The 21,816-nt window shown below is 45.1% G+C and overlaps 1 protein-coding gene across 8 annotated transcripts in view; it reads left to right on the top strand.

The window, feature by feature from the left end:
* KDM2B (lysine demethylase 2B) overlaps positions 1 to 21,816 on the top strand; it is a 159,031-nt gene that overhangs the window by 66,745 nt on the left and 70,470 nt on the right. For all 8 annotated transcript variants that reach the window (XM_038762658.1, XM_038762660.1, XM_038762657.1 and 5 more), the window contains one exon: positions 9,890 to 9,976. In XM_038762658.1, the coding sequence (XP_038618586.1) occupies positions 9,890 to 9,976 (87 nt within the window). The remainder of the gene's footprint in view (positions 1 to 9,889; positions 9,977 to 21,816) is intronic.

Raw genomic sequence — 21,816 nt, 5'->3', positions numbered from 1 at the left:
GCTCTGCACATAGTAAGCGCTTAACAAATGCCATCATTATTATTATTTATATCATCCCAGCTCGTACACTTGCTCCTCTAATGCCAGCCTATTCACTATACCTCCATCTTGTTTATCTCGTTACAGACCTCTTGCCCACATTGTGCCTCTGGCCTAGAATGCCCTCATCATCATCATCAATCGTATTTATTGAGCGCTTACTATGTGCAGAGCACTGTACTAAGCGCTTGGGAAGTACAAAGCCCTCCCTCTTCGCATTTGACAGATGATCATTCCCCCATCTCCTAAGTCTTATTGAAGGCACATCTTCACCAAGAGGCCTTCCCTGACTAGGCCTTCATTTCCTCCCACTCCCTTCCGCATCGTCCTTGAACTTGGATGTTCATTCATTCCTTCATTCAGTCGTATTTATTGAGCGCTTACTGTGTGCAGGGCACTGTACTAAGTGCTTGGGAAGTACAAGTTGGTAACGTACAGAGACGGTCCCCACTCAACAGCGGGCTCACAGTCTAGAAGGGGGAGACAGACAACAAAACAAAACATATTAACAAAATAAAATAAATAGAATAGTAAAATAAATGGAGTAATAAATCTGTACAAACATATATACAGGTGCTTTGGGGAGGGGAAGGATGTAGGACGGGGGGGTGGGGGAGAGGAAGGAGGGGGCTCAGTCTGGGAAGGCCTCCTGGAGGAGGTGAGCTCTCAGTAGGGTTTGAAGGGAGGAAGAGAGCATATGTGCACTCTTCACCCCTCCTTCAGCCCCAAAGCACTTATGTACCTATCTGTAAATTAATTATATTAGTGTCTGTCTCCCCCCTAAGCTCATTGTGGACAGGGAACGTGTCTACCAACTCAGTTATCTTGTACTCTCCCAAGTGCTTAGTACAGTGTACTGTACACAGTAAGCACCCAATGAATGTGACTGATAGATGGGGGGACAGATATTGAAATAAATTATAGCTATATACATCAGTTATTTGGGACTGAGAGAGGGGTGAACATCAAGTGCTTAAAGCATATAGGCCCAAATGCATAGGTGACAGAGTAGGGGCAGCACTTTGGCCTAGTGGAAAGAGCACGGGTTTGGGAGTCAGAGGTTGTGGGTTCTAATCCTGGCTTCACCACTTATCAGCTGTGTGACTTTGGGCAAGTCACTAACTTCTCTGTGCCTCAGTTACCTCATCTGTAAAATGGGGATTATGACCGTGAACCCCCCGTGGGACCTGATTACCTTGTATCTACCCCAGCGCTTAGAACAGTGCTTGGCACATAGTAAGCACTTAACAAATGCCATTATTATTATTATCATTGGAGGAAAATGAGGGCTTAATTAGGGAAGACTTCTTGGGGGAGATGGGATTTTAATAAGGTTTGGAAGGTGGGGAGAGTGGTAGTCTGTGGTATATGAAGCAGGAAGAAGTTTTGGGCCGGAGGAAGGATGTGGGCAAGGGGTCGATAGTGGGCTAGATGAGATCGAGGTACAATGAGCCCATTTTTGGGTCTCTGTATGTTGCCAACTTGTACTTCCCAAGTGCTTAGTACAGTGCTCTGCACACAGTAAGTGCTCAATAAATACGATTGAATGAATGAATGAATAAGTTCTTTCATAGCCTTCTTCAGGGAGAGTGACACCCCCTGAAGGTAGTGTGCTCAGGGGCTGTTGTGGAAAAGAACTGCTCCCCCCTACACCTCCCTTCAGACTGAATGGAAAGATTCTTGTTGTATTCTTCCAAGCATTTAATACAGTGCTCTGGACACTGTAAATGTTCAACAAAAACCATTGATAGATTCCCTGGATGTTTGTAGGTGCGAGGTAAACCAGTCCATTTCCCAGACTATGGAAATAATGCTCACATGCCCCACACAGGGAAGATGACAATGTCTACCCACGAATGACCTTCAGGTGAAGAATGCGATCATAGGTGGGAGGAGGCATCTAACCTTCTGGGTTGCCCATCCATATGGTGACTCCTCCATGGGTCCTCTCGGTTCCTCTTCTCACAGCCTAAGCTGCTGACATTGGACCAGTGTAGCTGTCTTCCTGGCTGATTTGAGTACCTGAAGCTTAGGTTTGGTTCCCCTTGGTGTGCTCTGTGGATCTGGGCAATTCCCTTCTTTAGGCCTTGGTTTCTCTTTTTCAGAACAGACCAAAAAGCCTTTCTCTGATAATAATAATGATGGTATTTGTTAAGCTCTTACTATGTGCCAAGCACTCTTCTAAGAGCTGGGGGGATACAAGGTAATCAGGTTGTCCCACGTGGGGCTCACAGTCTTAATCCCCATTTTACAGATGAGATAACTGAGGCACAGCGAAGTTAAGTGACTTGTCCAAAGTCACACAGATGACAAGTGGCGGAGCTAGGATTAGAACCCATGACCTATTGACTCCCAAGCCCAGTGAGCCACTCTGCTTCTCTGCGGGGACCATGGTTAAGAGGGAAAGGGAAATTTGGGGGCCGCACCCCATTCAGCCCTCCCCTGGAATTTCCCACTGGGCCTGTTCACTGGGGCCTTAGACTTCATCGGCTCATTGCCCAAAAGATTGCATTTAGCCAATTACCAAAATCCTAAAATTTTCAAGTTCCCCTTGGATGTCACCCTCACTAGACTAGGCCCTGATTTTTGTATCTGAAATGATTTATTTTCCGGTATTACTAGCAAAAAAATTTCTACGGCTCTTTAAAAGATCCACTTATTGGTGAGGTGTTATCAGATGGGCGGGCTATGGAATTTAGGAGGAGTATCCCTTTCTATTTGGGTAGGTGTCAAGAAAGGCAGCAATCACACTAAAGAACCATTGATCTGAATGCTCTGGGTGGCATTTCTTGAACCCCTTTATTCCTAGGTGACCTTGACAGGAATTTCAAATCCAGTGATAGAAAGAATTCCCATATAGGTGAGTCTCAGTTTCAAGGGAGACTGTCCGGTGATGCTGGAACCCCAGTTAGTAGGACATTCTGGTTTGGAGAAACTTATTTCTTCTGATTCTCTCATTCTCTATTTCATTCATTCATTCGGTCGTATGCTTGAGCTCTTTCTGTGTGCAGAGCACTGGACTAAGAGCCTGGAAAGTACAATTCGGCAACAAATAGAGGCAATCCTTACCGAACAATGGGCTCTATTTCCTAGGAGAAACCTTTGACGGTGAAGTAAGAAGGAAACCTGCATTTTGGGCAGGAAAATAAATGTGTGGATAAGGAATTCACTTCTTCCAACATGCCACTGTTTTATCAAGAACTCTTTTTGGAATCTGTGGTGGAAATGCACAGATGCAGAATAATTTTTTTTAATGGTATCTGTTAAATACTATTCTAAGCGCTGGGGTAGATACAAGTTAATCAGTTTGGACACATTCTCTGTCCCCCATGAGGCTCACAGTGTTGAGGGAGTAGGATTTAATCTTTCTTTCACAGATGAGGAAACTGAGGCACTGAGGAGTGAAGTGACTTGCCCAAGGTCTCACAGCAGGCAAGTGGCAGAGCTGGAATAAGTCCTCTGACTCTCAGGCCTGTGCTGTTTCCACTAGACCTCGCTGTTCCTCATGTTTAATTCTATATAAATCTTTCTGCATGGGTTTGAAGGGGTGTTTTTAAGTACTGCACTTGAAGTGTATATGATGTGCTTTCTTCACCAGAAAGCCAATTAAAAAAAAAAAGGCAGCACACCAGCAACTGCATGTTTTACTGCAGGAACAGTATTGGAACAAAGATGATGCCAGCGGTAAGCAGGCGAAAGTGTCCTCCATAACGATATGTTGGTATAGTATAGGTCGGCAGGTCATGCCCTGAATGAGATGATTATAAACAATGATGCTAAGTGGTCCAGTTGAAAATTGTCACCATCCCTGTGGGAGTATCTGTTATTTTTCCTGAGTGGCAGAGGAGCATCAATTTGCTAACAGCTCTTCAGACAAAAGGAAGTAAACGAAGAAGAATCGTGTTTATTTCTGGTGGAGATTGCCTGAGGTGGTTTACAAGGCAGTATCATTGGGTTAAGGCTAATAGAAAAGGTTAAAAAAAAGGCCCCCAAAGGTTAAATTAAGTCAGAGCTACAAGCATGAGCCCTTTTAAAAATCTCAGTCCCAGTGAGTGAAATAATAATAATAATAGTATTTACTAAACACTTACTATGTGCCAACCTCTAGAATAAATTACAGGATTATCAGATCGGGCACAGTCCCTGTCTCATGAGGGCCTCATAGTCTAAAGAGCTAGGGAGGGCTAGTATTTATGGGCAGGGAACTTGTCTGCTAATTCTGTTGTACTCTCCCAGGGGCCTAGTACAGTGCTCTGCAGAAAGTAAGACTCAGTTAATACCGTTGATATAGGTACCAAGGTCATTTTATAGATGGAAAACTGAGAAGCAGAAAAGTTCAATGACTTGCCCAAAGTAATGCAGCAGGCAAGTGGCAGGGCTAGAACTCAAACCTGGGTCTCCTGACTCCCATGGCCATGTTCTTTCCTTTAAACCATGCAACAATTCCTTCACTGTTTATATTAGTTTAGGCTGTGACAGACCCTCTTTAGACCATGTTCAGGACTATATTACCTTAAATGACTCCTTATTGAAGTCGGTCCTTTTCTGTTGAATGGGAATATAATTATTGTGCAGTGTTAATGAGATATCCATTGTTCTTGATCCTGCAGAATAGAAATCAAGTTTTCAGATGAGAAACCCGGGTATGCTGCTTGAATCGATGAGTGGGGGCCAAAGGAAGGGATGAGTGGGGAGAAGAGGATGAGTGGGAAGCCTGACTGCCAAAGCCCAGCCAGTCTATTTCACCTCCCAAATTATGTGACTCCCCTAAGAGCTGGGGGAAGTTGATCTCTAATCTTCACTTGGGAGTGGGCTGACTTCTAGCCATTGCTAATTGGCCTCACTAGAGAAGGATTCCCTCATTTAGAGAGTCATGGGGCTGAAGAGAGGACATCTCCCTGCTTCCAGGCAGAATTGCTGTTAAATAGTTGTTCTAGAAAGGGTTGCACATTCTCCCCTGAAAACAGCGTTTTCACATTACACATAGAAAGTTCAGCTGCAGCTGAAATCTTGGCTTTCCTCAGTTTGCCTCCTCTTAAAAGAGAGCCTTTCCTGAGGTGGTGGCTCTCAGTGGTGGAGCCGGGAATGAGGATCCGGACTGTAAGTGGTTCCGGGGCAGGTCCCTGACCCTTTCCGGAAGGCGTTACAGAAGTCAGATTACAGGTGATGTGTGCACCATCATGACTGTCATTTTTGTGAAACCAGAGGGAAGATGAGCCGACTGGCACCCTGGAAGTATTGTAATTGCCCTCAGCGTGGGGAAAAAAGGCTGAACTCGGTTTCTGATGGACAGCTTTCTCACACTCCGGGATTAATAGCAGAGCTCCAAGCAGCTCATTAACCATTTCAGCTTCCATGTCCACCTGACTAATGCCTTCAGTGTGTCAGGCCCTAGCCTCATTAACACAGTGGTGATATTATTAACCCCCCCACCTTGGGAAATGAAGGGTCTGGCGTGGATTGTTAACTAATTAAGCTCTCTCAAGAAGTTGGTGCAATGGGGAAAGGAGGCTGATAGCATCCATTGTCTGTGCTTATCTGGTCAGATAAAAAATGAGGCTATTTCCAAAGTTGTGCTCATTTTGGAGGCCTAGCTTTATATTGCAAGGTGCAGGGCCTGTGTAACCTTGGCTGGAGTGAAGTGGGGGCATTTGCACATGTCTCTGCCTCAGAGCACCCCAAGGAGTTTATAAGTACAGTTCAGAGCCCTCCAACATAATTTATTATTAGAAAGAAAGTCTTCAATGAAAGTGTTCCCCCCCGACCCTCCATGGTAAGCTTCCGTCCTAGGCTAAAGAAAATGTTCTCCTTCCCCACAGTCTTTTAGGCTGTGTGGGGCAGGAATTGTTTCTCAGCTGATTGTTAGTGTTTAGCTTAGTGCAGAGCTTGGCACCCAGTAGTCACTTACTAAAGGCCTAAACTAACTAACTGTGGACCTCCTCTTTGGCCCTTTACTCCTTGAATTAGAGCCCAGGAACGCTAGGGATTGTTTGGGAGTCCCCACATGAAGGGAAAAATTCAGCTCTGTCTTGTAAGGTACCACCTAGTTTATTCTAGATTGATGTAGCTGGTATGCTGTATTTAGTAATTATCAGATAAAAACAGTGCTGATAAGCAGCTAGACTCTTGGCTTAAGTAACAGGAAACCTCAAGGCTGTCTCCAGGATCTCCCCACAGTCCTGAGTGCCCTAATCTTTGTCTCTAGACACTCGAGAATTAAGGGGAAAAGGAACTCGTGTAAAAAACGGAAAGGAGGGAAATACTATAAAATTGGCAGGGAACATTGCTTTGTTTCTTAAGTTGGAGTCCTCTCCCTTTCTCTTACCAGAGGGCTTGCTTCGGGCATTTGCCAGGTTGGTCAGGGGAAGTTCTCCACAAATCAATCAATAGTATTTATTCAGCACTTACTGTGTGCAGAGCACAGTACTATGTGCTTGGGAGAGTACAGAACAGCCAAGTTGATAGACAGGGTCCATGCCCAATAGGAGTTTACAGTCGAGAGTCTCATGGTCATGGAGTATAGGTGGGGTTGGCTAGGGGCCCAAAAGGAAGAGGACACCCTCACCCGTCTCCCACCTTATCAGAGGTGAAGAAATCCAAAGGCCCTGCCTTTGGGTGCCCGAACCAACAGTAACATTAAATTGGAGTCGTAGGTTTCATGTCTCCTTTTAAAATTCTCTGTCATTAAAGCCCCTCAGGGTGTGAGGCCAGAAGCGAAGCATGGGCTGTTTCTGATTCCTAGCACAGCACTCTCGGGTGTATGGTTTTCCTCCTGGACCTTCCTTTCCAATTTTGGGCCTAAGTTCCCTGTCCCCTTGAGTACTATCATAGGCTAGTATATAAAAATTGACATGAAGAGTGTCCAGAATGGAGGGGAAGTCCATATAGATCAGCTGGCACCACTCACAGAGATGTTTCCTTTGGGGACAGTTGTGGCTGCTGAGACTGATGCGGGACTAGGGTTTTCAACCACACCATGAACACAAAATGAGTGTCTCTTGCACTGTTGCTGCTTACGGCTTGTGTCGTTGTCTTAGTTTCTGACTTCCCTCACGATTCTCTCAAAGTTTCTGCTCAAAAAAAGAACCTCTCCATTCTCTATTGCAGGGAGCCACACAGGTCCATCTGCTGCTCTTGTCTCCCAGCAGTTTCAATGTGGTAGAAAGTTCCTAGCCCCACTTCCCTACAGGATGAGCAGTGACTATTGAAGCAGCGTGGCATCGTGGAAAGATCCCTGGCGTGGGAGTCAGAGGTCGTGGGTTCTAATCCCGGCTCCGCCACTTGTCAGCTGTGTGACCTTGGGCAAGTCACTTCACTTCTCTGTGCCTCAGTTACCTCATCTGTAAAATGAGGATGAAGACTGTGAGCCCCACATGGGACAACCTGATTACCTTGTATCTACCCCAGCGCGTAGAACAGTGCTTGGCACATAGTAAGTGCTTAACAAATACCAACGTTATTATTATTATTATTATTATTATTATTATTATTATCATCATCATCATCATCATCATCATCAATTGTATTTATTGAGCGCTTACTATGTGCAGAGCACTGTACTAAGCGCTTGATTATTATTATTATTATTAGTAGTAGTAGTATTATTATTAAATAGGGCTGTCGACACACCTGGAGTGCTGTGAATGGTGCTGTCATTGCTGCAGCAGTAGGCAACCAATAACCCAACCCAAGTATTTTTTTTTTTTGAAAGTTATACACTTGGGTTGTTTACATGTATTCAGTCATATTTATTGAGCGCTTACTGTGTGCAAAGGATTGTATTAAGCATTTGCTCTTGTTTTCCCAAGAGTGTTAAAGGATCGCCTTGAGCCATCTTGATAACTCGGGGACATATAGCTCACAGCAAACATTCTGGGCATGAGGAAAAGTTACACATCCTTCTTTTGAACACCCTTCAACTGGGTCTTGTTCTTGTTATATGTATATATGTTTGTACGTATTTATTACTCTATTTATTTTACTTGTACATATCTATTCTATTTATTTTGTTAGTATGTTTGGTTTTGTTCTCTGTCTCCCCGTTTTAGACTGTGAGCCCACTGTTGGGTAGGGACTGTCTCTATATGTTGCCAACTTGTACTTCCCAAGCACTTAGTACAGTGCTCTGCACACAGTAAGCACTCAATAAATACGATTGATTGATTGATTGTTATCCCATTGAGACAACTAGTGGGTGAAGTGGTGTGCAGAAGAGGTGGGTAAAGCGAAACGATGCTAGTCTGAGTAAGGCTGAATCTGAATGGCTCTAGGGTCTGGTCTGGAATTATAATCGACCTGGTTTTCACCTAAAAGCCGGTACAAAATAATAGACTGTGAGCCCACTGTTGGGTAGGGACTGTCTCTATGTGTTGCCAATTTGTACTTCCCAAGCGCTTAGTACAGTGCTCTGCACATAGTAAGCGCTCAATAAATACGATTGATTGATTGATTGATCCTCTCTCCATTGCATTTCCCTTGAGATGAACATCTGGGCAGAGGTATTATTGCTGATAAGTTAAAGAATCTATTGAATGTGAATGCCCTGTGGGCAGGGACTGAATCAACCAACTCTACTGTGTTGTGCTTTCCTAAGCGTTTAATATAGTGCGCTACACAAAGTAAGCACTAAGTGAGTACCATTGATTGATTGACTGACCTGACCCTTGCACGAGTGTGACGCAGACCCAGATGGAGACCCAGCTAAATAAAGAGATCCAGAGTTCCACCTGGGAACACAGGGGTAGGCAGAGATGGTCCTGCTTTGCTGTTGCATTTCCACTTGGGACTAGATTCCACCATGGCCAAGAATGGATACTTTGGTCTCAATAGCCTTAAACTACATCTGTGAGATGAAGCGGTGTGACCTAATGTAAAGAGCACAGACCTGGGATACCGAAGACCTGGGTTCTAATCCTAACTCCGCCACTTTTCTGCTTTGTGAAGCAAAGTCACTTACCTTCTGTGTTCCTCAGTTACCTCATCTGAAAAATGGGGATTAAGACTGTGAGCCCCATGTAGGTCGACCTGATTACCTCGTATCTACCCCAGCTCTTAGAACGGTGCTTGGAATATAGTAAGCACTTAACAAATACCGTAGTTATTATTATTTGATTGTATTACTTATTTTTACTTGATTGGATTGCCTCAACCCCAGTTCTTGGTACAGTGCATGGCACACAGCAAGCACTTAACAAATGCCACAATTACTATAATAATAATAATGATGGTATTTGTTAAGTGCTTACTGTGTGCCAAGCACTGTTCTAAGCGCTGGGGTAGATACAAGGTAATCCGGTTGTCCCACGCAGGGCTCACAGTCTTAATCCCCATTTTACAAATGAGGTAACTGAGGCACAGAGAAGTTAAGTGGTTTGCCCAAGGTCACACAGCAGACAAGTGGGGGAGTGGGATTAGAACCCATGTCCTGTGAATCCTAAGCCCCAGCTCTTTCCGCTAAGCCATTATCATTATTAGATGATGCAGTTCCCACAGCTCATCCCACAACTTGATGTGAGATTGTCCCATCAACTAGTTGTATTTATTGAGCACTTACTATGTGCAGAGCACTATCCTAAGTGCTTGGGAGAGTATAAACACCACAATTATTATTATTATTACAACAGTGAGCTTACAGTCCCATGAAAGAATTTGGGGTCTACTCTGCTGATGGTGTGGAATGTGTAGTGTACAAAATGATGGGCAGATGGATAAATAAGGATGGAAGGGGTTCTCATTTTTGATGGGGGAACTGAGCTGGGATCTGGATCCTAAGGAACCCGACTCTTTCCCGAGATCAGATTCTTTGCAGAAACCTGCCTGTCGCTAATGCAGCTGTTGCATTTGACTGCAGAATGTGCTGAAGGAGCATGCTGATGATGACCAAAACCTTGCAATCACCGGAATGCCCGTGGTCTCCTGGCCCAAGAAGACAGCAAAGGTGAGACGCCGCCTGGGGTCTTATATTCCTGGGGAAAGTCTCCGACTCCGAATGGATAATAATAATAATCATGGCATTTATTAAGCGCTTACTATGTGCAAAACACTGTTCTAAGCGCTGGGGAGGATGCAGGGTGATCAGGTTGTCCCATGGGGGGCTCACAGTCTTCATCCCCATCTTACAGATGTGGGAACTGAGGCACAGAGAAGTTGTCACACAGCTGACACTTGGCGGAGTCGGGATTTGAACCCATGACCTCCGACTCCAAAGTCCGGGCTCTTCAGGTCCTTGGCGACCCAACCTGTGGATTTTGTCGGGAGGGATTGGCTTCCGCCGTTCAGAAGTCCACATCCATTGAGGAATATAGACGATTTTACCGATTTGGGGTCGGTTATGTTGGTCCTCCTCATTCTTTTCATCACTTGGTTCACCGGAGCTCAGCAGCGCTTTGGGAACGTAGTGATCTCCAGTGACCACTGCGCTTGCCACACGTCACTTTGTCCAGGGTCAACCAGCCTGATGGTGGTGGCGGCGGCGTTCGGTTAATATAAAACATTCCCTAGCATCGATTTTTACCGAAATAATTATGGGGATGATTATGTACAAGTTGCAGAGGCTGACTCTTGGCAGACTTGGTTTGTATTTTGATGACACTTTTTCAGTAGAAAAATTCAGTTTTGGCCCGACTGTGGGGTAGAAGTTAGTGTTAGCGGGATGTGCTTTGCAGAGACGATCGGTGCCTTTGGAGCTCTTAGCCCTAAGCCAGATGGTGGGATATTGATGGTATTCTGTACCCCTGATTAAGGAAGGCTTTCAGGTTTCCCCTTCTTCTAGCCAAGAGCCCGTTTGCTGCCTTTGTGGGGTCCTCAGGGTAGTCCCCAGAGTCCAGCCAGGCCTGTGATGGGACGATGTCCATGGGGGGAAGTTCAAGTCTGCAGCATAACCACGCAAAATCTGACAGAGAGGCAAATTTCCAGGCCAGTCAGGTACAAAAAATATCCTGTCTGCCCCATCTCGCTCAGATATCATATAATTGCCCTGCCCTGATTTTTTATTTCTTTTCGTTACATTCCGGCAATTGTAAGCATGTGCCCGGATAGGAAGAGGGAAAGGATCAGAATGTGGTAACACCAAAGAGGGGAGTCCCTTTGTTACTCCTGCTTGGGGAAGAATATGGGCAGGGAATGTGTCTGCTAATTCCATTGTATTGTACTTTCCCAAGCATTTTGTACAGTGTTCTGCACATAGTAAGTGCTCAATAATAATAATAATAATTATTATTATATTTGTTAAGCACTTACTATAAATGCCATTCATTCATTGTCATATTTATTGAGCGCTTATTCTGTGCAGAGCACTGTACTAAGCACTTGGGAAGTACAAATCGGCAACATATAGAGACAGTCCCTACCCAACAACGGGCTCACAGTCTAGAAAGGGAAGACAGACAACAAAAGAAGTAGACAGGTGTCAATACTATCAGAATAAATAGAATTATAGCTATATACACATCATTAATAAAATAAATATAGTAAGTATGCACAAATAAAATAATACCATTGATTGATTGATAATTGGCAGATCAGAACCTAGGTCCTCCTGATTCCCAGGCCAATTCTCCATCCACTTTGCCATGCTGCTTCTCAAACTAAACACGTCCAAAAATGAACTCCTTATCTTTTTACCCAAACTCTGCCGTCCCCTCTCTTCCCATCACTGTAGGCAATACCACTATCCTCAAGCACTGCTCATGCGTCAAGCACTATTCTGACCGCTGGGTAGATACAAGCTGATCAGTTTGAACACAGTCCCTTTCCCACATGAGGCTTGCAGTCCTAATCCCCATTTTACAGAAGAGGTAACTGAGGCACAGAGACGTTAAGTGACTTGCCCAACATCACACAGCAGACAAGTGGCAGAGTCAGGATTAGAACCCAAATCTGAGCTCATCCACCACGAGGGTTGTATGTTCTCTGCATTATATGGCTACCAATTTCCTTTCTAGCTGGGGATTTCCTCTTGGAGAGCTATTGGGATGTGCAGAACTTGGATTTTTTTCCTAACCACCACCATTCTCTCTAATCGCAGAGTTAATGGAGACCCAAATGCGATCAAATGAGCCAATTCCACAAGAAATAGCATCAGGTCTCTAAACATGTCTTATTGTGCCCGGGACCAGAACAGTTCCCAAGGCTCTGGGCTAGTCTCTTAAACAGTTTATAGGCGTTTTCAAAAATCTGCTTTGGCTTCGAAGGACTTGGGAGACTAGAAAAGCTTCTCGGGGGAGGACTAGACGCAGTTGAAGCGTTCCATGAAAGTTGTTTTTTTAAAAAGCTGGTTTGTGTAAATGCCCGGAACGGTGGTGTGTGTGTGTGTGTGTGAACACAGCAGTGGGAAAATCAGAGTCTTTAGGCTGACTGTGTCTTCCTGGTGAGAGGGAAGAGAGGAAATGGAGTGTGGCAGGGGAAAAGAGGACGGGGGAGGGGCCTCGTGGCTATATTTATGAGTTTCCTGGTTTGGGAGGTTTAATTTACTCCATTAATGACAGTCTCAAAAGCTCATAGATTCTCAGCTTCCCTGATTTTCAGTTGGGTTTCAGGGATTTTGCCCCTAGGCCTTGCTGAAAAGTCAAGCGTGGTTCACTACTTAGATTTTCATCAGCTCTTTAGGAGAGGACTGTACTGGCCCAATTCAAGTCTTGCACTGTCATACTTAACCAGTAATTAATGGTAATGATGATTGGTAATAAATACCTTGTACTGATCTCATAGCTTTCTTTGGAAGATTCCTGTGAATGATTACCTCTATACTGCTGTGGGCAGGGAGCATGTCTACCAACTCTGTGATATTGTACTCTCCCAAGTGCTTAGTACAGTGCTCTGCACCCAGTAGGCACTCACTAAATACCATAGATGGATTGATTGAACACAAAGCCCTTTCAGGAAGTATTGTGATCCTTATCCTTATCTCCATGCACCCAATCAGGGGGCCATAAGCTTCATTTAACTGAAAAGGAAGCTGGGGGACCAGAGATACTATGTCTGTATCTGTGGACAGGGACTGTCTCTTGTTATTGCTGAATTGTACTTTCCAAGCACTTAGTACAGTGCTCTGCACACAGCGCTCAATAAATAGGATTGAATGAATGAATCAATGAATGAATGACACCCAGTCCATTGTCCTACCTGCCGGTTTCCCCCATCCCCCTGATACCTCTTGGATTCCGGAATGGTCCGGCTTTGTGCAGAAGTTAAAATAAGAAGAGTGGTGATGAGGTAGTTGTCGCCGTGGCTTTGTCTTTGCAGAGCTGTGGGGCGCTTTGCCATACCTTTCCTTGGTTTCCATGCTCACCCGGTGAGCGATTGAGCTCCCAAGGGCAGCGGGCTTCTTCTCTTCCCAGCATCTCTCTTGCTCTTCCCCGGAGCACTCCCTGTGTGGGCACTTTCTCCAGCCCTCCTGCCACTCCCTTCCTGGAGCAGGGGGGGAAGATAGTTGTTGGTTGGGCAGAAATTCCCCATACAGAGTTCCTGAGAACCACCGACCATCGTTGCTGCACTGGCGAAAGTTTTATAGCGTTAACATAAGCTCACTAGCTACTCATAAGAGGGTCAGCGTGAGGAATGAGGAAATCACCTCGGATGTGAGGTTAGGGTCACCACGTCTTGGGGATCCCAGTCATTTTCTAGAATTTATTGAGGACCCCCCTGCGGGTGAGGTACTTTCCAGACCAGAGACCTTTCCAGCTTTTTCGAAACAAATATATGCAAGTGCAGCACAGATTCAGGCAACTCTTACAGAACCTCTTGTTAAGGTCTTTCTTTGGTTTTGGTAGGTTGCAAATGGATGGATGATAACCCAAATTTCCCTTAGCAGGGTGTAGGCTCTCTGTCCTTCCTTCCATGCTCCTTCCGGCTTCACCAGGAGATTCAGTCAGTCAGTCGTATTTATTGAGCACTTACTGTGTGCAGAGCAATGGACTAAGCACTTGGGCGAGCACAGTATAGCAATAAACAGATTCCTTGCCCACAATGAGTTTACAGTCCAGAGGGGGACATTAGTGGAAAAAATAAGTAAACTACAGGTATGTACATAAGTGCTGGGGGCTGGGTGGGGGGATGGATAAAGGGAGCAAGTCAGGGCAATGCAGAAGGGAGTGTGAGAAGAGGAAAGTAGGGCTTAGTCAGGAAAGACCTCTTAGAAGAGATGTGTCTTCTATAAGGCTTTGAAGTTGGGGAGAGTAATTGTATGTCAGACAGCCAGATTCCAGCTCAAAAGGACCGGGAGGGGAATAGGTGGGGGTGCAGAGGGGTGAAATGTTGGGCCCTAGGGGTGGCTGAGGCTGTTGTAGCCATTCAGGGGTCCCGTGAAGGACAGCATGTTGGGAAGAGGAGAGGGCTGGAGCTGTGATCCCTCCTCCCCAGGAACATCAAAGGACATGAGGGCTATGGCTAGGAAATGGTAGGGGTGGTGGGGGGAGAGGGGAGGCGAGAAAGAGAGAGAGAAAGAAAAAAGAGAGGAAAAAAAGATATGCCCAAGGAAAGGAGAGGGGAAAAGAGCAAGAAGAGGAATTGGTTGAAAAGACAAAGAAAGAAAATAGAGAGGGGCAGAGGAGATATTAGGATGAACAGTACAGGTGAAGGAAACAGAACTGGAAAGATTTTCCCAACAGACTCTTCAGGTATTCATTTATGGGTATGAGGATGCCCTGAGTTAGATTTTTTTTTTAAATCAGGCCTGCTACTACAGTAAAGACTGTCTCCAGATTCTAACAGAACAAGTAAGAGGCTGACTCCAACGTTTGAAACCTGCAAATGACCCTGGTAGGCGACGGAGCAAGAATCTTCTTTTGCAAACGGAATAAATGGAGACATAAGGAAATGCCAGATCACATAGATAGTGGCAGAATTAGGACAAGAACTCTGGAGTTCTGCCTCCCAGCCATCCAGTTTCTCACTGTCTAGGTTAGAGCAACCAGGAAGTAGGAGAATTGAAAACATTTCTATTTCATTGTTTTTAAAGTAACCTCCACATGGACTGCAGGGTACTTTTCACCAGAGAAATCCAAATTCTCAGAGGTCAGTTTCCAGCTGGATTTGTGGGACACTAACTGTGCAGTTCTGTAGCCGAGGCTTCCTGTGGGCCAGGTTGAAAAGTGAATAATAATAATAATAATAATAATGGCATTTATTAAGCGCTTACTATGTGCAAAGCACTGTTCTAAGCGCTGGGGAGGTTACAAGGTGATCAGGTTGTCCCACGGGGCGTCTTCATCCCCATTTTACAGATGAGGTCACTGAGGCCCAGAGAAGTGAAGTGACTGGCCCAAAGTCACACAGCTGACAATTGGCAGAGCCGGAATTTGAACCCATGACCTCTGACTCCAAAGCCTGGGCTCTTTCCACTGAGCCACGCTGCTTCTCTTACAGCGTTCTCCACCCGGGAAGCTCTCAAATACCAACGACTGGTACATCTGTACTATCTAAACCTAATCACTTTTCCCTCTAATAACCTAGCATGGCGTCGGTGAACCCGATTAAACTCAGGGTGGATTTCATCACTGTGCCGCATCCCCTGCTAGACTCTAAGCTCCCTGATGTAGCTGGCGCTCTTTCGAATTCTCCCAAGTGCTTAGTGCAGTGTTCTGCACGCAGCGGGTGCTCGATAAATACTATGGATCACTCAAGTTAGTTTCTAATCAATCCAAACAATCTGTTCCACGAGAAAAATCAAACGGCTATTCATTCCAAGATGGCTGCTCTTCTGGTTGCCTTGCCCCCTTTCCCCGGCCACTTTTAATTTTTCCCCCTCCAACACACATTTAACAACTGGTAACCCTATGAATTGAACATACCTTCTCCAGTTTGGTGTGTAGCTCTCCTACTTCAGCCTTGCCTTGATCTTTAGCCTTCTGCAATGAAAGTTAAGATCGATCTCCATTCCCCACCCAAACCCCCACGTCCATCCCTTCCTCCATATCCACCTCTCCCTCTAGCACCTACGCCTCGGTGCTTTAAGCCTTGCCATTTTCCACTTCATAAACTCTGCCCATTACTTGTCACCAGCCAAAGAGAATGGACAAGGGTCCTGTTCGGGCCCAGGCTGAACCCCTCAGTCCCTCCATTTTCAGGCAGTCCCAGCTCTCCACTAGCCCATCAGCTCACCAAAAATAAATCTTGTCTGAAAGGTTCAGGTCACGACATGTATAATACCAATAATAATAGTAGTTGTTACTATGTGCCAAACCCTGTACTAACTGCTAGGGTACAGACAAGATATAATCAGGTCGGAAACCTCACAGTGTAAGTGGGAGAGAGCGAGTATTGAATCTCCATTTTACAGAAGAAGAAACTGAGGCCCAGAGAAGGTAAATAACTTGCCCAAGGTCACACAACGGGCAGATGTCAATGCTGGGATTAGAACTCAGGTCCTTTAACTGCCGGACCTGTGCTCTTTCCACCAGGCCATGCTGTTGTATCATTTTAGAACCTCTTTGCTAGTATTTTAATTCAACAGTCAGCCGAAATATCCATAATTAAGATCTGTAGCTGAGAAGTCCTTTCTTCTTTTGATAACCTGCTCATCTGACTCTGTTAATACTGGCAAGACAAATTCCCTCCAAGCAATTTAGATATTGAGGACCGCAGTCTTTGGTGAAATAATTAGAAAGCCAAGCAAACTGTGTAATGACTGCTTCCATTATCGTGATTTTATTTATGGAACAATGGCATATCCCTTAGATGTGTTTTTTTTTTCCTTGCCACCTTTATCTTTTTCGTTATAAAAGAAGACCTTTGGGTCATTGACATTTGTAATAAGATGTATTTTCTTTTCAATATTGAAGTTGTGAAGGAGATAGGAGTGTGTATGAAAAAGGGAACAATTCTGTCTGTGCCCCAGATGAATGTGTTCTAAAAGTTCAACAGAGGGTTTCAGTGAGTGTGAATGGAAAGATTTTTGTGATTGTAGTTTTCCTAATGATAAACAGGTTTGGGGGGATATTTTAGGTGGGGTAAAGGACAGTAAATGTATCTTTTCAGAAAAGATTTAAGGCAAACTGGCCTGACCTCGACAAGAACTAGAAAGTGGAACTAACTGAAAAGAGAAAGCAAAACTAAGCTGTTTTCATTTCATTGACTGTTTAAAGTGTCTCTCTCCAAAGTTAATGGTACAAAAATGAAAAGAGCAAAGGTTTTGAAAGGCAAGATTAATTTTAAAGGTAAACAAAAAACCTCCTTTTTCATTCATCTGTGCTGTATCTCAGAACTCAAGATCAAATGGCAGGTGGAGCAAGAAAATGGCTTGTTTCTATTTGGTTACCACTAGTTTGGTGGTTGACCCTTAGGGTGATCATTCATGTGGTTTGCAATCAAACAAACAAACAATGGTATTTATTGAGCACTTATCCTGTGCAGAACCCTTTAGTAAGTACTTGGGAGAATACAGTAGAGTGAGTATTACACTTTTTTTTTAATGATGCGTAAGTGCTTACTATGTGCCAGGCACAGAGAAGTTAAGTGACTTACCCAAGGTTACACAGCAGACAAGTGGCAGAGTTGGGATTAGAATCCAGGTCCTTCTGAGTCCCAGGCCCATGCTCTATCCATTAGGCCATGCTGCTTCTCTTGGATGTGTATCCTTTAAGCACTTCATATTCATCCCACCCTACAGCATTAACTTACATATCCATACTTTTGTTTACTTTATTATCTGTCTCCGCCTCTAGTTGTAAATTTGTTTTAGGTAGGGAACGAGTCTACCAGCAACGTGAAGCATTGTGGCTCAGTGGAAAGAGCACGCGCTTGGGAGTCAGAGGTCATGGGTTCTAATCCCGGCTCCACCACTTGTCAGCTGTGTGACTTTGGGCAAGTCACTTCACTTCTCTGTGCCTCAGTTCCCTCATCTGTAAAATGGGGATTAAAACTAGGTGAGCCCCACGTGGGACAACCTCGATTACCTTGTATTCCCCCCCAGTGCTTAGAACGGTGCCTGGCACATAATAAGCACTTAACAAATACCAACATTATTATTATTACCAACTCTGTTCTATAGTGCTTAGTACAGTGCTCTGCATACAGTAAGCACTCAATAAATACTACTGATTGATTGATTTATTGATTGAATAGTCATGATCCCTACCCTCAGTGAGCTTAAAATACAGCAGGGGTGACAGACACTACAATAAATTATGGGTATGGAAAGCACCAGTAACTGTTACTATTGGTGGGAGGGGAAATTGGGAAGTGCCCAAGTGCTTATGATGTTTCGATTTAAGTGCATACGTGTGCAGAAGGGAGGGAGAATAGGCTAGGGAGATGGGAGATCAGTTAGGAAAGGTCTTCCTGGAGGTGAAGCAGCCTGACCTAGTAGAAAGAGCACGGTCCTGGGACTCAGAAGGACCTGGGTCCTAATCCTGCCTCTTGCCAATTGCTTGCTGGGTGACCCGGGGCAAGTCATTTAACTTAATAATAATAATAATAATCCTGGTGTTTGTTAAGCACTTACTGTGCACCAAGCACTGTAATAAGCCCACGTCATCCCCCCGGGCCTGGAATGCCCTCCCTCTGCCCATCCGCCAAGCTAGCTCTCTTCCTCCCTTCAAGGCCCTACTGAGAGTTCACCTCCTCCAGGAGACCTTCCCAGACTGAGCCCCTTCCTTCCTCTCCCCCTCATCCTCCTCTCCATCCCCCCATCTTACCTCCTTCCCCTCCCCACAGCACCTGTATATATGTATATATGTTTGTACATATTTATTACTCTATTTATTTATTTATTTATTTATTTTTTTTTTACTTGTACATATCTATTCTATTTATTTTATTTTGTTAGTATGTTTGGTTTCGTTCTCTGTCTCCCCCTTTTAGACTGTGAGCCCACTGTTGGGTAGGGACTGTCTCTATATGTTGCCAATTTGTACTTCCCAAGCGCTTAGTACAGTGCTCTGCACATAGTAAGCGCTCAATAAATACGATTGATGATGATAATAATAATAATAATGATGGCATTTATTAAGCGCTTACTATGTGCAAAGCACTGTTCTAAGCGCTGGGGAGGTTACAAGGTGGTCAGGTTGTCCCACGGGGGGCTCACAGTCTTAATCCCCATTTTACAGATAAGGTAACTGAGGCACAGAGAAGTTAAGTGGCTTGCCCAAAGTCACCCAGCTGACAATTGGCGGAGCTGGGATTTGAACCCATGACCTCTGACTCCAAAGCCCGGGCTCTTTCCACTGAGACCCACTGCTTCTCTAGCGCTGGGGTCCCTGTCATCATCATCAATCGTATTTATTGAGCGCTTACTGTGTGCAGAGCACTGTACTAAGCGCTAAGCTGTCCCACAGACACCGTCTTAATCCCCATTTTACTGATGAGGAAACTGAGGCACAGAGATGTGAAGTGACTTGCCCAGGGTCACGCAGCATACAGGTGGCAGAGCCGGGATTAGAACCCACAACCTCTGATTTCCAGGTCCGCGCTCTATCCACTACACCATGCTGCTTCCCGTCGTGTAACTTCTCTGGGCCTCAGGTTTCTCAACTGTAAAATGGGGGTACCACTTCTCCCTCCTACTTAGACTGTGAGGGACAGGACTGCGCCTGACCTCATTAACTTGTAAATAGTGCAGCAGTTAGAACAGTGTTTGACTCATAGTAAATGCTTAACAAATGCCATTAAAAAATAATGATTTTAGAAGGGCTTTGAGGATGGGGAAAGTGGGAGGGAGTGCCGGGCAAGAGGGAGAGCGTAAGCAAGGGGTCAACAAGGAGAAAGAGAAAGGTACATTAAACAGGTTGGTGTTGGGGGGGCCATTATATGGGCTGGGTAGTAGGAGGAGAGGAACAAGGATAAGGAAAGTAGGAGAAAGTTAATCACGTGCCTTAGAGCCAGCAGTGAAGAGTGTCTGATAGATAAAGAGATGGATGGGCAACCATTGGAGGTTCTTGAGGAGTGTGGAGATGTGTGCAGAATCAATCAGTCCTTCAGTGGACTGATTATTGACCACTTACTATGTGCAGAGCACTGTTCTAAATGCTTGGGCGAGTACAGTACGAGAGAAATTAGCAGACACGTTCCCTGCTCATAATGAGCTTACAGTCTAAAGGGGGAGACAGACAATACGAGTAAGTCATTTACAAGTCATTTAGAGATATGTGTGTAAGTACTATGGGGTTGGGTGAATATCAAAGGTCCAGAGGTCATAGATCATATTTTAGAAAAATGATATGGGCAGCAGAGTGAATGATGATGATGATGATGGCATTTGTCAGGCGCTTACTATGTGCTGATTGCTGTGTGACCTTGGGCAAATTGCTTACTTCTCTGGGCCTCAGTCACCTCATCTGTAAAATGGGGATGAAGATTGTGAGCCCCACGTGGGACAGGGAATGACTTGACACCTGTCCACATGTTGTCTGTGTCCCCCTTCTAGACTGTGAGCCCATTGTTGGGTAGGGACCGTCTCTATATGTTGCCAACTTGGACTTCCCAGGCGCTTGGTACAGTGCTCTGCACACAATAAGCGCTCAATAAATATGATTGAATGAATGAATGAATATTTATTTTATTTTGTTAATATGTTTTGATTTGTCGTCCGTCTCCCCCTTCTAGACTGTGAGCCCATTGTTGGGTAGGGACCGTGTCTATATGTTGCCAACTTGTACTTCCCAAGCGCTTAGTAAAGTGCTTTGCACACAGTAAGCGCTCAATAAATACGATTGAATGAATGAATGAATGCTGAGCACTGTTCTAAGTGGTGGGGGTAAATGCAAGGTAATTAGGTTGTCCCACATGGAGCTCACAGTCTTCATCCCTAATTTTACAGCTGAGGTAACTGAGGCACAGAGAAGTGAAGTGACTCGCCTTAAATCACACAGCTGATCAGTGGTGGAGGCGGGATTAGAACCCACAACCTCTGACTCCCAAGCCCGGGCTCTTTCCAGTGAGCCATGCTGCTTCTCTGAAGTGAAGCGAGGACTGGGCCGAGGAGAGGCTGGAGGCAGGGATGTTAGGGACGAGGCTGATGCAGTAGTCGATGGGCTCTGACAAGCGTTTAGACCAACAACGTTGTAGTTTGGATAGAGACGGAGGGCTTTATTCTTGCGGTGTGGTCAAGGTAGAAACAACAGGATTTGGTGACTGAATATGGAAGTTGAAGAGGAGAGTTGAGTTAGGGATAATGCCAAGGTTGCACACTTGTGAGACAGGATGGTGGTGTCAAAAGTGATGGGAAAGTCCTGGGGAGGAGAGAGTTTGGGTGGGAAGATGAGGAGTTCTGTTTTGGACTTGTTCGAAGTATCAATGGAGCATCAGTGGAACATCAATGTAGAGGTCTACATGATGTATACATATACATTGATCTCTCACTGCTGACCCCTCGTCCCTCTGGCCTGGAACCCCCTCCCCCATTATATACTACAGACCACCACTCTCCCCACCTTCGAAGCTTTATTAAAATCACATCTCCAAGAGGCCTTCCCTGACTAAACCCTCGTTTCTCCCTTCTCCCTCTCCCTTCTGGATTGCCTATGCACTTGGATCTCATATACAGGTACAGTGAGGTACGAGGTACAGTGAGGAGATTAGTGACAGAGGAGCAGAGGGTGTGGGTTGGGCTGGAGAAGGAGAGAAGGGAGGTGAGGTAGGAGGGGGCGAGGGGATGGACAGACTTGAAGCTGAGCGTGAGGAGTTTTCGCTTGATGCGTAAGTTGACTGGCAGCCACTGGAGATTTTTGAGGAGGGGAGTAACATGTCCAGAGCGTTTCTGCACAAAGTTGATCAGGGCAGCAGTGTGAAGTATAGACTGAAGTGGCCTTGGATCTCATATACATATACATGATGTATACA

This window comes from Tachyglossus aculeatus, chromosome 21 (genome assembly GCF_015852505.1).
Source record: "Tachyglossus aculeatus isolate mTacAcu1 chromosome 21, mTacAcu1.pri, whole genome shotgun sequence".
Taxonomy (NCBI): Eukaryota; Metazoa; Chordata; class Mammalia; order Monotremata; family Tachyglossidae; genus Tachyglossus; species Tachyglossus aculeatus.
Note: the sequence above shows the minus strand (reverse complement) of the source record. Positions and strands in the feature narration are given on the sequence as shown.